Below are 15,188 nucleotides of genomic sequence, written 5' to 3'. Positions count from 1 at the left end.
AGGTGAAACAATAGCACAAAAATTCCTTTAGAGTGAGAATCGGGTGGCCGGAGCTGTGTGTGGTGGCCAGAGCCGTGTATGTAATATATGGAGAGAGGAGAGATGTGTAGCCAACAGCTGTGGTGGCGTCGCCAGTGGCTAAGGAGAGAGAGATGGAGAGTTTTCTCGTGTTTTCCAAGTAGGTTTAGATGTACCTTGAATGATGAATGAAGTCATCTATTTATAGAAGCCTCGGAGGCTAGGGTTTCGTAGAAAATATAACTCTTATTAGGAAGGAGTTTATTCTTTCCCCAAATTTTAGAGATTGAGTTCATTAGGGATTTGATTGGGATCCAAATCTCCTAATTTGATGATGATTATATCTCCTTATTAGGATAATATCTAAATTAATGATATCTGATTAAATAAAGATAATATCCTATAATTAAGATATTATCCCAAATTAATCAATTGGCCAAATAAATTGGTTCAATTAATTAATTTAAAGGATATTCTTCTTTTCCACTAGGCGTGCTATAATTGGAGACAAAAATATTTGCTCCCACAATCGCAATACCAACTGTGCTAACAAAAGTGGAGTTAAGGATCTACATGAGCAATTTTTACACTTAGAAGATTAAAATGGAATTGGGCACAAGTTCAAGGACTAAATGGAACCAAACGATTGAACAAATTCAGTATAGCGGGTTTGAACAATTGGACCCCTATAGTCAGTGTTGAGTTGAAATATTTGGGATATTTTCCTTTGGGCGATCATCACCCTATGTTTTAAGCACGGAATTTATTTAATGATGTGTGGAAAAAATTGTGGAAATTGGGGCATCAAATTTTCGAGTTTAATTTTCACCAAAATAATTTCCATAGTGTCATTTACAAAATTCGACATATATAAATCCAAATACTGAAATATTTAATTGCCTGAAATAGAAATGATGTAAATCTAAATTCCATCATTTTAGAATTCTATGTAATTTTCAATGGGTGCTGCTATTTTCACCCACGAATCCTATTTTCCCACTCACCATATTTTCAAAATTTTAAAGACAAATTTACCCATTTGTGAAAAGACTTCTAAGAACTTGGAGAAAAAAGATTAAAAATCAAAACAATTACCTCAACCTTAAAATTAAAAAAGTTGAAAAAATCCAAAGCACAAATATCAAACGTCAAATTTCTCGCTTTCCAAGTACATGCGCCTTCAATTTTATTTTTTGTTTTGGTCAGAGAATTTTATTTTTTGTTTTGGTCAGAACCTTCAGCTTCTTATAAAAAAACTGAGAACAGCCAGCAGCTTGTAACTATGGGCGATTCTTGAAATTTCCTATCTCATATTATTGCACCTTCTCTACCATCCTCTATTCCAAGATCTGATTTGTTTTCAACATAAGTTATGTTCATAACTCGTGAAAATGAGAGAATCATATCCTAGCATTAATTCATCCCATTGGCATTTGATTAAAGAATAAAAGTTTCTTCAATTGCCTGATTTTTCCTCATTTTCATATCATTGGCATTTGATTAAAAGAAATATAAATCACCCGTAAATAGTGAGAAGTTCAATTGTTTGTGAAATTAAAGAGCAAGAAAGAGTGAGATTTTGGTGGTTTATAAACACAAAGATTCATACCATTTGTTTTGAAAGTCAAATTTATACTATTTGTTTTGAAAGTCAAATTTATACTATTTGTTCTCAGTTTTTAATATGGTTTTCATAGCTCTTGGACGAAAGATTTGAAAAAACTAAGAACAAATAATCCGAATTCATTGTACAATAGGCTAGTTTGACATTGTTGTGTTGTGAAAATAATTACTATCAGATTTGCTGTGAGAGAAATCATTTATGAGAGAAAGCAGTTTGGCATTTGGTAAACTTTTTGTTAAAAGTGTTGTTGGTATTGATTTCCGCATAGTTATAAAATGATTTTCACATAATCATTAAACCCAACGCCTCTCCCAAACTGATTCCTGCATAATCAGAAAATGAAAGTACCTAATTAGAGATTTCCCTTATAGCTTTCTCTCACAACAATTTTTAATAATAAGTGATTTTCTCATAGCTTACTAAACGAGATGGGCTTCTCAAATTTTTTTTTAAATCACTTATCACCCTAAATAAGTAAATGCCAAATCGACACTAAATATGAGGCAAATTATTTATTTATTTATATCTAATTGTGATATGCCAACTTTTCAGCCATTAGATGCAATTTACTAGTTAGCAGACCTTTTTAACTTAAAAAGAATTTGCTTGAATTAATAATTAAAGGGGGTTTAAAGAATAACAGTGGGTGAAAAGATAGGGTTGTGTTTTTTTCAAATTTACTGAGTGGGTGGGAAGATAATATGAATAGAGAAACAGAACATGTGGGTAAAAATAGCAGCTCTGTTTTCCAATTCCTTCTTCCGAACGGTTCAGAAATTCAGACGCTCAACAACAATCAATTTCTTGGCATCCAAACACACAAAATTTACAAAAACAATGTCCCTCCCAATCCATCCGCGTCTATATCATATACCACCACCAACACCAACAAACTGACGTTGCCTCACACTGAGCCCTCAATTTTTAATCAAAGACACAGAGAGAGAGGAATTGCGGCAATGTGGGTCTCAAATATCGAGAACTTGAGATGGCCCGCCATAATCTTGGGCATTGCCAATGCCGTGGTTTTCGTTCTCGGCGGCTTCTTTGTCTTCTGGGCTCTTCCTTCCTGTAATCGCCACATCCTCATTCCTCTGATGGTTGTTTCTTTCATGGCAGCCGTCAGAATTGGCATCATGGTTAACACTGGCATCGCCCAAGAAGCCACCGCCATGACCATTCTTGAGCATTCCCCGGCGGTTAGCCCTGCCGCCGTTGACACTGCTTTCCGCCACCAGACACGGGTACTTCACCATTTGTTCCCCTTTGATTGAATGCTTGATTTATTTATTCTTTTTTGATTGCCGAGAAAATGAAACTAAGGATTTTGAGATGTTGTGCTGATTACTCTTGAAGGGATAGTATACAGTCGGAGATTTGATACATGCTTTGTCACCTGTTTACTATGTGTTATGCGAATGATTAGAAATATGGTGTTTATTGAGTGATTAAGAATGATTGTTCCCTTTGAAGATATGGGGTACGGAAGTTTTTTTGCAAGGATTTACAATGTAAAGCTTCGTTGCAAGGACATAGAAACTTAAGGAGGAGGATAGATACATAAACTATCATTGGCATGCTATTTTCCAAAAGAGAACTAGTCACCTTATCAACTGAGTATTAGCAGTTTTGTTGAATATGGGTCGGACGAATTTAGTCACTGCATAGCAGGGTTTTACATATATACATGCCTAATCCTTGTTCTCTATCTAATGAGGATAGAGAGTGTCCCAACAGAATTATGAAGAGGAAGAGTTTTTGGTAGCAATTAATGGAAATAAGGTTCTTGGACCAGATGGTTTCATTATGAAAATCTTACAAACTAGATGGGATGTGAGTTAGGAAGGGTGCTATTTCGGATTATTATACTTTTTCTTCACTTGTTTATGTTTAATATATTGACTATGAAGCATTATTATGTCAAGGATAATTTAGTTTCCTATTCATATTTGTCTGGTGGTTACTTATCTAAAAAAGAAAAGAAAACTCTTCTATTGGTGGTAGGTGAATGCTGAAGTCAGTTCTATTGTATAATGAGTATTTGTGTTGGAGGAAGTGTTCTTTGTGTTCGCATCACTGTGTCGAAGCAAGTTCTTATGAATGAACATGCCTTCAAGTACACTTTTTGTGGGTTTCTCTTTGTCAAAGAATGGCAATTAAATGAGAATCTGTTGGTGGGGGGATTGTAGCTCAAGGCTAGAGTTTGAGTCCCACCTTGTCCTTGTGTGTCTCCCCTATAACAGAAGAGAAAAAAAAAGATGGTCCTGTCATGTCACTGAAGATGTGAATAATAATGACTAGGGGGAGAGAACATTGAGCTGTCACGTAACTATTTAAAAAGTCTCAACAACTTGGACATGCTTTGAACCTTCTTTTTCTGGATCCTCTTTATGTGCAATGATATTGACAACCTCTTCTGGAGGCATATTAGCATTTCAGCCAGTAAAATCCTTATGAATCTGAATGTGGTGTGACTGGAAATCAGGCATATGGCCAAAAACTCAAATGTAACAGAATTTTTGGTAATTTTTTAAGACCAAAAACAAAAGTTGTCGAAGAATGAAATCTGCCGTAGGTTTGATTTATACACCAGAAACAGAACAATTAAAAAATGGAAGATGGACAAACAATACAACTATTTGTGAGGGGTTTTTTCAGAATTTGCAAATTTGAATATGGGGCTGCAAACCAGCTAAAGATAAATTGTAATACCACAAATCTGCTACGTGTTTATAAGTTATATGCACGATTTGAGTAATTATGGGGGTTGAATTTGTAATAGTGAAACTTTTTTGGGCCCCATTCCGAAAGATGTTAAACTTACATCACCTTCTGCCTCCTTGGGAGTGAATTGTGTATGCCATCATATTTTTATTGTGGTACTTCAATATATGAATTGCATTTTACTGTTTCCCTCTCTATGTATGCGGTTTTTTTTCCAATAAATTTGTAATAAACTTATTGTATCAGAATGCTTGTATTTACAGTGAAAAAGTACTTTCTAATGAACAGGTTAGGTATAAAAAGTGGCTTTGGTGGACTCGATTTGCTACCGTTGTTACAGTTCTGCAATTTGCTGGTGCTTCTTACCTTCTGTACAATATGGCTAGTTTTATGTCTCACAATGAAACAACAAACCATTGTATTTTAGGTAAGGTGTGTTCCTTCTTTTGTTTATCCATGTTTAAGACATTCCCTTTACTTCTTTTTGTCAAATGACAAGGATTTCCAATTTAAAGAGATACACAAAAAATTAAGAATAATAAATTGGTATAACATAAGCATTGTGAAGATGTGGTGCCTTTTGCCCAAACAAAATCATACATTATATTGCAGTTTATTTCGTATACAGTTATTCTTGACAAAATGAGAATACACCTTAACTATGTGCTCCTAGGTGGTCACTTTTTCTTTGTTTAGCAAATTTCTCCCTAATCAGTAATTTGTCTTTGACCTCAGCTCTTTTTTTATTCTTTGCAAACATCACCTTGTTTTCCTAATGGTTGGTTGTATTGATCTGGACATAAACCATTAGTTTCTTTAAATCAGACCTAATACATTGTTGCAGAGTTTATACGCTTAAGAGAGGAAAAAATTAGTTTAAAGAGAAAATAAAACAGAAATATATTGGTTGTTTGCATCATGGATTTGGGTAAAAATATTTAGGGCTATAGAATTACTTTCTGTATGTTGCAACTGTAATGACGAGGGTGGCTGACTGTGGTGTAGAGAAAAACATATATATTATTGGTCAGCATCAACAGTATGAGGATATTTTATTAAATAAAAGAAATTTATAAGAATACCCCTAGTCAGGGAGAACATAATGAATCTTACCCCTCAAAGCACTGTTACATCAAAGCATGTATGTAAAGTTTCTGAAAATGACCATAGAAAGCGATTGGGTCCATTCCTGTGATATTCCTCAAAAACCTTCACAAGTACAGAGTATTGGATGCTGATACTCCCACTACACAGATATTAATCGATGGGTATCTGAAACTCTAAATGCGTATCGCTTGTGGCATCTTTGAACTTAGGATACTTCACTAACATGCCATTGTTACAGTCAAGATATATGAAGAAACCATGTAGGAAATTGCAAATCTTTCACTTGATGAACCAGCAGTAGAAGCCGTATCATTTTAAATGCTATGACAATAAGAGCAATGGGAGTGATGACGAAAGAATTTAAATGTGAGATGGGGTTCTTAATTTTTAAACTTTTTGTGTTTTACTTTGCATGGTATGATGAGAGATGAACACAATGCATGAACTTAGAAAATACACAAAGTCATAAAGTCTTCTTGCCTTTTACCATATGGGCAATGTTAAAGTGATAGGAATCTGATTTCATGTGAAATATCACAAGTGTGGCAATGCTTGTAATGCAGGGACGGCTTCGAGCAATATTCCATGGAAGAAACATTTAATGGGCTTTTTTGTAATCACGGTGTGTTTTGCGGCATTGCTACAGTGTTTTACAGGAACTGATATTTTAAAATGGAGATCATTTTATGCAACCCAAGATGATGCATGGAAGGCTCATTACCGGGAGGTATTTGATCATGGCATTCGTGAGGCTTTGTGCTGTATGGGGCGAGTCAAATACTTGTAGGTCCTGCATTTTGGTTTACGTACAGGATACAGAACACAAGGACAGTGACATGCATATCGTTATATATATCTATTTATACTTTTTAATTTTTCTGGTCTCATCTTATTTATCCAGGAGTGTATTGGAAGAAGATGAGGTTTTCTTAGTAGCTCGATTACTAGGTGATCTTGTTGCCTATCGTGCAGCCGGCACAGGACATCTGGAACTCATGGCAGGTTTTGTCTGAACTTGTGAAGTTTCATACTGTGAATGACCAAGTTGTTTGTACCTGACATTTTCTAGTTATGCATGCATACATTTTGTGATTTTGTGTCTCCAATGTTCACACTGCGAGAGTATAATCTGGGGATTATTCTAATGCTTATTTCGTATTAATTTAGCTAAATTTTGAGTTAGAATTTTCTTGATTTTCAGTGGCTTCCAAGTGCTACCATATACATGCCACTCAATGCACAGAATCAAACAGTGGAACAGATTAAAAGAGAATTTTCAGAACTATAACGTGAGAAATTTTAGAAATCTTTAATCCAAGTCCCGAAACCATAAGATTAGACTAAGCACAATTATTTTTCACCTTTGAATTGGGTCCCTCATGCACTGATTTGTTTACCTGTTTCTATGGATGGACTGTATATGTATATGCATATATTTTTGTTAAATGTTCCTGTTGAGTAACATTTTCTCAAAGTTAAAAGTACCGTGACTTTCATGCTACTTGTCTGTTTTACATGAAGTTTTCTATTTTGGGAGAACATTTGCCAAATATCTATTAAACAAGACCAGTGATGAATATAATATTGTGCAGAAGAAAAATAATTAATGTATTTGGGAAACATATACATTATCCAAATGCAACACAATTTACTTTTTCACATCAAGATACCTTACCAGGATGTAAAGCGTTTTCTTTTCACATTATGATAATTTTCCTGTCTCATAAATACATATTCCTTGGATTTTTTCCCGTGGGTTAAAAACAAGGCAGATCTCTGGAGGGAGAGAGTAATTGGTTTATGCTATTTTAAGCCAATGCAATTTGATAATGACCTGGAACTAAAAGTCTTGTGGTTTTGTTTTTACATAGAAGTATTACATTACTAGAGGCCTCAAACAACACAGGCCAAAAGTGTATAGGTCATAATTTCTTCGTTCAGATCTTAAGCTGGGATCAGTTGATAACACAAGCATGATGCATGTTCTGATTTTTAATTGGAACCAATAAACTTTATTAAAAACAGATATAGTACAAACTACAAAGCAATGTGTAAGAGAAGTCCATCAGGAACTGAAAACAAGGACAACAAAGAACCACTAGACCAGCCTAAGGACAGATCAAACTCACACTGTTAGACCAGAAAAAAAAAAAATCAATCCAAAATAATTAAACTAAAAGGAACATCCTTAAACCATTTAGACGAAGAAGCCCAGAGAGAAGCAAAGAATTTAATCATGTCCCACAATGAGTCCACCTTTCCTCTCCATCACAAAATTTCTTCTATTTGTTTCACTTGTGGATTTGCACAGTACACACCAATGAGGAGATAATGAAAAATATGACCTTTATTTAAGACAGTGAAAATAAATTATGTAAATAAACGATGTTGGAGTATTATCTATATCTTATATTTCTATTACATCTAATTTATGTTAAGAGGCATATGACTATATTCATGGTCGAAGAGTTAATGGTTGTGGCAAATGTTATAAGTTGTTAAACATGGGTGCAATCCTTTGTAGTTATACTTTTAATGTCCGTGCAAGCAACAAGATTGTGCAGGTCAAGATACCAATATATGAAAAAAGAGCGTATGGCCTACCTAGACTACAAGACAAGCCAGTCATTGATACTATTGAGTTTATCTGCTGGCATCAAGTTGTGCAATGTATAGTGCAACACCCATAATCCAGCAAAAAGTTACATTGCACAACAACTGTTAAAGTAGCTAGCAAGCCATTAGAGTAGAGTTTAGAGCAAGCCATTGACTTTCAGTTTTGGCATTTCTCTTTTGTAGTGTTTAGGGAGCCAAAGATAATATTTGGAGTTGCTCAGCTCTTTAATCTGCTAGTATAATTAAGGTCTCTGGCTTCATTGGTGTTCTGCAGCTTAATTGCAGCTTTAACACGGTACAGTTGGGAGAGCAGTAAGATGTTTGTTGAACCATTAGTGGCTTTTGTAGGTATCTCATCAGCCTAGTAGAAGATAAAGTAGTTAGACTTGGTTGTCCAGGACTTGCAATAACTCTATCATCAAGCTGTTGTTACCTTTATTTACATCATAGTTTCACTTGTTAATGCATCCATAGTTGATTTATACCCGAAGTTACTCGTTCCCAGTTTCATCCTTCATGTCTCTTGTTTTGCATGCATGACACTGTGTGTACAGGTCTAGCCCTTTTGCGCAACCAGGGGCAGTCACCAAAATCCTTTGAAGAGTGCATGGAGACACCTGAAGAAAAGATCAGGGAGGCTGCAGATCTTCATAAGTTTGCAGAAGCTGCCTACACGGTATTATGACAAAGTATTTTCTTAAGTACACATTTCTTTTTCTTTTTTTTGACTTTATTATTCACTTTTTATATTTATAAGCACTGCATCCTGCAGGGTCCATTGCTTGATTTTGGAAGAAATCCTTTCTTATTTCCTTGTGTGTGGCTCAATAGGCAAGGGATTTTGACCCCATGGGCTCGTAACAGGTCATTAATCCATCGGGTATCTTACTCATGCACATGTAATAATGTATGCTGCGTTTTTTGGCTAATATAATTATAGACATTGTTAAACTTGAGTTAATCACAATTTCTTTTCTTTTTTAAAATAAATATTTGTTTTTGCAATGTTGTAGACATTTACTGCCATATTTGGTAATTATTTTTCCTCTTCCTTCGTAGGCGACCCGTACTTGATGGTGATAATTGGTTGCGAGGTCATGCAGCAGCTTTTCTAAAATATGTTAAACTATCCCCCGAGGTGCTTAGGAAAGGGCGTGTTAACCAGGTGAGTTATCCTGATAGCATTGCTTACTCTAATGCCTCACAACACTCCAACAGTCCTCTTCAGTTGAGGGTTCTCTCAAATAGTGTTATTTGAGGGATGGGGCGCTCAACCGTTGGATCTGTTTTAGTGTTGTGTGTGTGTGTGTGTGTGTTTATTTGATTGATACACTTATACATTGAATCGTTTTAAACCTACATTTTATTTATTTATTATGTCTAGTTATTTCAAATACTTTAAAATGCATCATATGCAGTGAGTTTTATGGTTCTTCCAAGTTCCAACCAATCCTATGCAGTAACAACCATTTCATACCAATGTGGCCCCATATGCCTCTTGACAGAGACAAAATATCACATGCTAAGGAAACATAGTTCAAAATTATAAAATGCCTAGTCTTTTCTAAAGAAAATATTAATAGTGAGTTCCATGCAAAGAATGTTCCTTCATTATGAACTTCAAATGAAGGATTGTAGGAGATAGAGCATGCTTATATTCTAAGAATCTTTTATATATGTTTTCTGTCTCAGGCAAAGTGTAAAGCTGCATACTTTGTTCTTGTTCTGCATCATCTAAGATCTGTGGTGATTGCTGTTCGGGGAACTGAGACCCCAGAAGATCTAATAACTGACAGTTTATGTAGGGAATGTGCTCTTTCTGTAGAAGACTTGGATGGATTGATAAAGTATGTCTTCCTCTCTCTCTCTCTCTCTCTCTCTCTCTGTGTATCTGTGTGGTTATGTTTATGTGTGTTTGTGGTCTGATAATTTGCTCCTTACTACAGTCTCAAAACGTTATGATTGACTTTAAACTGTAAACTACAGTGGTGAAAAGTCTGTAGATGGAAAAAAAAAAAAAAAATTTGAATAAATGAAGAAAGGAGAAAAATAAAAGATGTAGATGAAACTAATGAAGCAATAACGTTTCCCTGGTTGTGGACCTCTGGTTTTGTCCATTTATACCACTAACTTGTGTTTACTGCATTTTTCCCACACCATAGGCACTGTATTTGTATTTGGCACTCAGATTTTCATTTATTTTTTGTTTTGTTTGCAGTAGCCCTAATATTGATGCTGAAGTGAGACAATCCGTGATTTCATCTTTCCCGCACCATGGGCACTCTGGTATTGTTGAGGCTGCAAGGGATCTCTTCATGCAAATTGAAGTTAGTCCTAGAGATGATGGTAAATAGATGACTTTTTTGTTGTCTCTCTCCTTCAAACTCGTTGGTCTCTGTGATGCTGATCCGTCCTAACAGATTCCTTTGGAATCTGTTTTGGTATACTCACATCCAACTTCTATTATCCTTTATTGATTTGACATTAATTTACCCCTTTAAGAATGTTGTCTTGGAGTTCTTTATTCTTTTGTCTTACAGCATAATGTATTTGTGTCTTAAATTAATTACTTGTATGTTTGATAAAATAAAAAAAATAATGATATAAGTATCAACTGGAGCAGTGGGATAAGAAGTTTCCTGATAGACTTGACCACAATAAGCTCTAAACAATTTCATCTCTAATCAGCTTTTATTATGACATACTAGAATTTTTAATTGTCACTAGTTATGTAGATTGGATCTTTTGTGTGCCAAAAAAAACTGAAGTTTAAAGATATATTTATCACATATGTATATAAACAGATAAATGTTCTAGACCATTGGTTAGGTAGACTCTTCCTTGTTTCTGTGGTCCACATTCAGTCTGGAAACATAAGCATTTGTCTGGCAATAAAAGTCTGACAAGAGAACTTACCCTATGTAAAACCTTGTAACATTTTATTTTAATCTTTCTCCTTAAACTTTTTAGGAACTATGTTCCACCGGTGCCGATACAGGATACAGGATACATGATAAAGAGACTGTAGCATACAATGATAGAATAACTCTCCACAAGCTTGGATATGAAATAAAATGTTATAAATTTTTTATTTCAAGAAGGTGCAAGAGTGGACATTCTTAGACTTTGACAAGTGCGAATTTCCACTATCCTGGACACGTCCCACTGCAGTTCAATGATTGAAACCATCCATCTAGGTCCGTCCTAAAGGATTATCCATGCAAAAGAATTAGTCAAAAACCGTTTGATCATCAATAGTATGCAGACAAATACAGTTTGTGGGATAAAATATTATTGATGATGATGGCAATCAAATGGCTACATGATTTTTTATTTGACTGATCTTTTGCAGAAATGATCCATAAAAGATGACCTAGAACATAGATGATTCCGATCATTGGACTGCAGATAGGATGTTGGACAGCTGCAGTTTTCATAGTTTGCAGACGTCCACAGTTGATCCTTGGTGTATATTTACATACACTATTTTTTTTGCTGCCCTTCTCTTCTTCTCTGGGATACAACCACAAAAATCCGAGCTCCTCTGTTACTATTTGTTGCAGCAAGTAAAAAAGAGCTTTTACTTTCCGGCTCTTCTTCTTCTATTTGTGTTGTTTTTCTTTTCATATTGACCTTTATGTTCTAAAAATTACAAACAGTTCCGGTATTCTTAAAGCATTTACAAAATAACCCAATTCCACAGTCTCAGTCACATGTCCTTGCCGTCTCTGAAAGTCAAAGTTCCTAAAAGTGGACTGATACTTATTTGAACTATTGAATACATATCCATATCTTAAGTGTTCAAAGAATATGTGCTTCATTGTTCAGGAGTTTCTGTAAATTGAATTAGGGCAAAAGATACACTCACTTACCACCGAAATGTTGGAGTTGCAGAATCTGGTTCAAATGGCCTTCTTTCTTCTTTGCTGGGAGTTGGATGCGAGTGTGAGGGGTATAGCATTCGCATAGTGGGGCATTCCCTAGGAGGTGCGATTGCCACATTGATTGGACTCAGAGTATGGAATTTCTTACTTGAAAGTAATGTGATTGTTTGATATACTTTCTAGTTCATGGTTGAAGGATTTGAAAATACATGTACGTAAGCTGTAATTACAAGTGTTGGCATGTAATCATGTTTGTCTTGTGAATTTCACTTGCAGACAGAATTTGCAATTAGTAATCTGACCATGTGTTTCAATATATTTTATGCACTTCTAGCTCTCATCTAGGAAATTTGGTTTTATTGAGTTGTATTAACTTGTGATTTTTTGCCTTCGTTCATGATTGCTATATGAGCATCAGTATGTAATGGGTATAAAATTAATAAAAACTTATGAGTAGATTATAGATTATCTACCATTCTTGTATTCCTTCTGAAAATTCTTCTTTTAATGGAATCTCCTGATCACTCGAAGTTATGTGGAAATTTACACCTAATTTTGATCAAGGACCCCTTTCCCTCAAGGTTGATGGAAGCTCACATAAACTGAGAAAAATACACAAGCTGATGCAATTAGAGTATCTATACCAATCATTTTTGTTTTGCTTGTTTAATTTTCAATTTTATCCATTTTGATTTTGATGAAGGTACTTTCTTCATTTTTATTCTCCATATATTTGTGTGTAGCTATACCACCGATACCCAAATTTGCATGTCTATACATATGGGGCCCTTCCATGTGTGGACTCGGTTGTAGCAAATGCATGTTCTGAATTTGTTACAAGGTAATTGTGCTTGTCACTCACGCTACTGATAGTTTAGAAAGAAGAAAAACAAAAACTGTAACTTGTTTTCATATTTTTATCTTTTTTACTATGTACATCTGAAGTGCTTGACCTCTCTGCAGCATTGTATACAACAATGAATTCTCCTCTCGCCTATCAGTTGGATCAATCATGCGGCTTCGAGCAGCTGCAATTACAGCAATGTCACAAGATTCAGAAACTGATACAGCTATGATACTAAGGCTTGCACGCCATTTTCTCCATGTAAGCAAGTACCAGCAAAATGGGACCGAGGTAAAGGATTCAGCTTCAGATGTCACTTCTAGGGCAATCACAGAAGAAAAACTAAACGATCACATCTATGAGAGTGAGTATCGGGTTAATATTAAAGGTAGCCACTTTTTTAGTTTCCTGAAGTTAAATGTTGGCTGAAAACGCCCATCATGACTTCTACTATCATATCATCATGGGTGTGTGAGGGTTGTGACACAGTGGCCGAAGGATCTTCACAGATATTCCTTTTCTATTGCAGTGTGCAATGATGAGGATCAAGATTTAATCTTGTGGGATGATGCTGACATGGAGGACAGAGTTATTCAAAGTGATCATGATGAATTCACCAACCCCTTTTCCAATGATGTCATTTCAAATCATGACCCTGTGTCTCAATTTATGGAAAGTGTCCCAAGATCGGAAAGTTTGACATCTAGGGATCCCCCAGAGATGTATCTGCCAGGGCTTGTGATTCATATAGTACCGCAGCCAAGAAGCTTCGATATGCCTCAGTGTAGAGGCTGCGCAGTCCAAGAGATGACGCAATGTCATAAGGCTTATATTGCAAACAGAGAAAGCTTCAAAGATATTATTGTGTCACCATCAATGTTTCTCGACCATCTTCCTTGGAGGTATCAAAATACAGTTGCCCTTCGATTATTCTTCCTCTTTGACTTCTAATTGGCCAAGAAGTTGTCTTATGTTCTTGTTTGACTCTTTTTTTTAGATGTCACGATGCAATGAAACAGTTATTGCAAGCTCAAGGATCCCAGGTCCAAAGTTTGCAAGTTCGAAACTCCCAGCTTGTTCCTAATCAACCTGAGAGTGTGTGATATATGTACGCTGAGATTCACATATGGATTCCTGTGTGAACTAGTATATGCTCCCTTTTTTTCTGTGGTGGAACTAACGTGGCTATAGCTTGACCACCATCACAAGGCTGCGTGTCATCAGAATTATATATGTGAACTGCTGTTCATGACCCATCTCAATGGTACTCGGAAAATAGCATGTTATCCATTAAGATTTCTTATGTGTGTAATTCTAGCTTCATCTTCAAAATCTTGTGATGGTATATGATTTCAGATAAATATTTTGCCGTTCGAAGCAGCTTGATTTAGACTTCGGCTGCACAAACTCAATTCTTTCCTGGGTCTTTGTCATTAAGCTGCTAGTTTAACAGCTTAATGGCACAGGAGGTGTACTGTTTATAAAATGTGATCCCAGTATTTTCAGTTTTGTTACATTAATGATAATGCACTGTTTCATCTCAGCATATGCTTTGCTACTTTTTGTGATGATAGAATATGTCTACAATCTTCTAACAAGTGCACTTTATTACATTGTCATTATTTAATGTGCCAAAAAGAATCTCTAACATCAATTATGGGCTCGTTTGACAGTGATTTTAATTGCAGTGTAAGCCAGGAGATGTGATTATTATCCCCTTGGAAGGAATAAAAGTGTACGTAAAACAGCACGGGATTGAAGCAGGCAGGGGTATGCTTTGTCATTTGTTGGATATCTCTCACATGCTTTGTCATTTGTAATTTGTAATATCGCCTGTAGTCCTCGTATTATACATGAATTTAGCATTTTCACGTTTAATATTCATATTATACACGTATGTATGTATTTTTCAATAATACATCTGTTTTCTATACATGTCTTAAAGACTCAGTAAAATACACGCTTTTAAAAAAGCAAACGTACAATACACACGTACGTACGTATTTTTCATGTTTAATAAGTGTTTTTTTACAAAATTTTTCATAACACACACAATTCACGTATTATACACATAATTTTCACATATTATTGAATAAAAATAATATATATTAAAAAATAATAAATATATTATATTAAAATATTATATAGTGGCCAAACATTTCAATTGTAATTTGTCAAAATTTTGGAGAATAAAACACGTACGTATTTTATTCGTATTTTTCCCATTCCGTATTTTACTAACCATGAAAGAATGTGAGAGGCTATGATTACTAATTACTTGTTGTAACAAAAATGCAAGAGGGTGATTTTGCAATCTCTTTGCCAACCAGAACACAATTCAAACAAAGATTTATGGGTTTGGTAGTAAAAG

At 35.2% G+C, this 15,188-nt stretch overlaps 1 protein-coding gene across 3 annotated transcripts; it reads left to right on the top strand.

Moving 5' to 3' along the window:
* Positions 1 to 2,389: 2,389 nt before the first annotated feature.
* On the top strand, positions 2,390 to 14,360 carry LOC117615966 (sn1-specific diacylglycerol lipase beta). 3 transcript variants are annotated; one of them, XM_034345156.1, is made up of 14 exons: positions 2,390 to 2,886; positions 4,655 to 4,793; positions 6,037 to 6,256; positions 6,375 to 6,475; positions 8,644 to 8,765; positions 8,862 to 8,953; positions 9,149 to 9,254; positions 9,782 to 9,936; positions 10,311 to 10,435; positions 11,984 to 12,105; positions 12,717 to 12,814; positions 12,937 to 13,205; positions 13,347 to 13,719; positions 13,815 to 14,360. In XM_034345156.1, exons 1-14 carry the CDS (start codon positions 2,602 to 2,604, stop codon positions 13,918 to 13,920), a joined length of 2,313 nt encoding a protein of 770 aa, XP_034201047.1. In that variant the 5' UTR covers positions 2,390 to 2,601; the 3' UTR covers positions 13,921 to 14,360. The 3 variants fall into 3 exon arrangements, with proteins under 3 accessions (XP_034201047.1, XP_034201048.1, XP_034201046.1); XM_034345157.1 differs by having other exon boundaries at positions 10,308 to 10,435; positions 12,937 to 13,181; XM_034345155.1 differs by having other exon boundaries at positions 10,308 to 10,435.
* Positions 14,361 to 15,188: the final 828 nt, after the last annotated feature.

Source organism: Prunus dulcis, chromosome 1 (assembly GCF_902201215.1).
Source record: "Prunus dulcis chromosome 1, ALMONDv2, whole genome shotgun sequence".
Taxonomy (NCBI): domain Eukaryota; kingdom Viridiplantae; phylum Streptophyta; class Magnoliopsida; order Rosales; family Rosaceae; genus Prunus; species Prunus dulcis.
Note: the sequence above shows the minus strand (reverse complement) of the source record. Positions and strands in the feature narration are given on the sequence as shown.

Bases quoted from the DNA above. Each gene is read 5' to 3' on its own strand.
- LOC117615966 (XM_034345155.1), top strand. From the start codon at position 2,602: ATGTGGGTCTCAAATATCGAGAACTTGAGATGGCCCGCCATAATCTTG. The intron at 4,794-6,036 runs GTAAGGTGTGTT...CTTGTAATGCAG, and splicing joins AACAAACCATTGTATTTTAG to GGACGGCTTCGAGCAATATT. The intron at 13,206-13,346 runs GTAGCCACTTTT...TTTCTATTGCAG, and splicing joins GTATCGGGTTAATATTAAAG to TGTGCAATGATGAGGATCAA.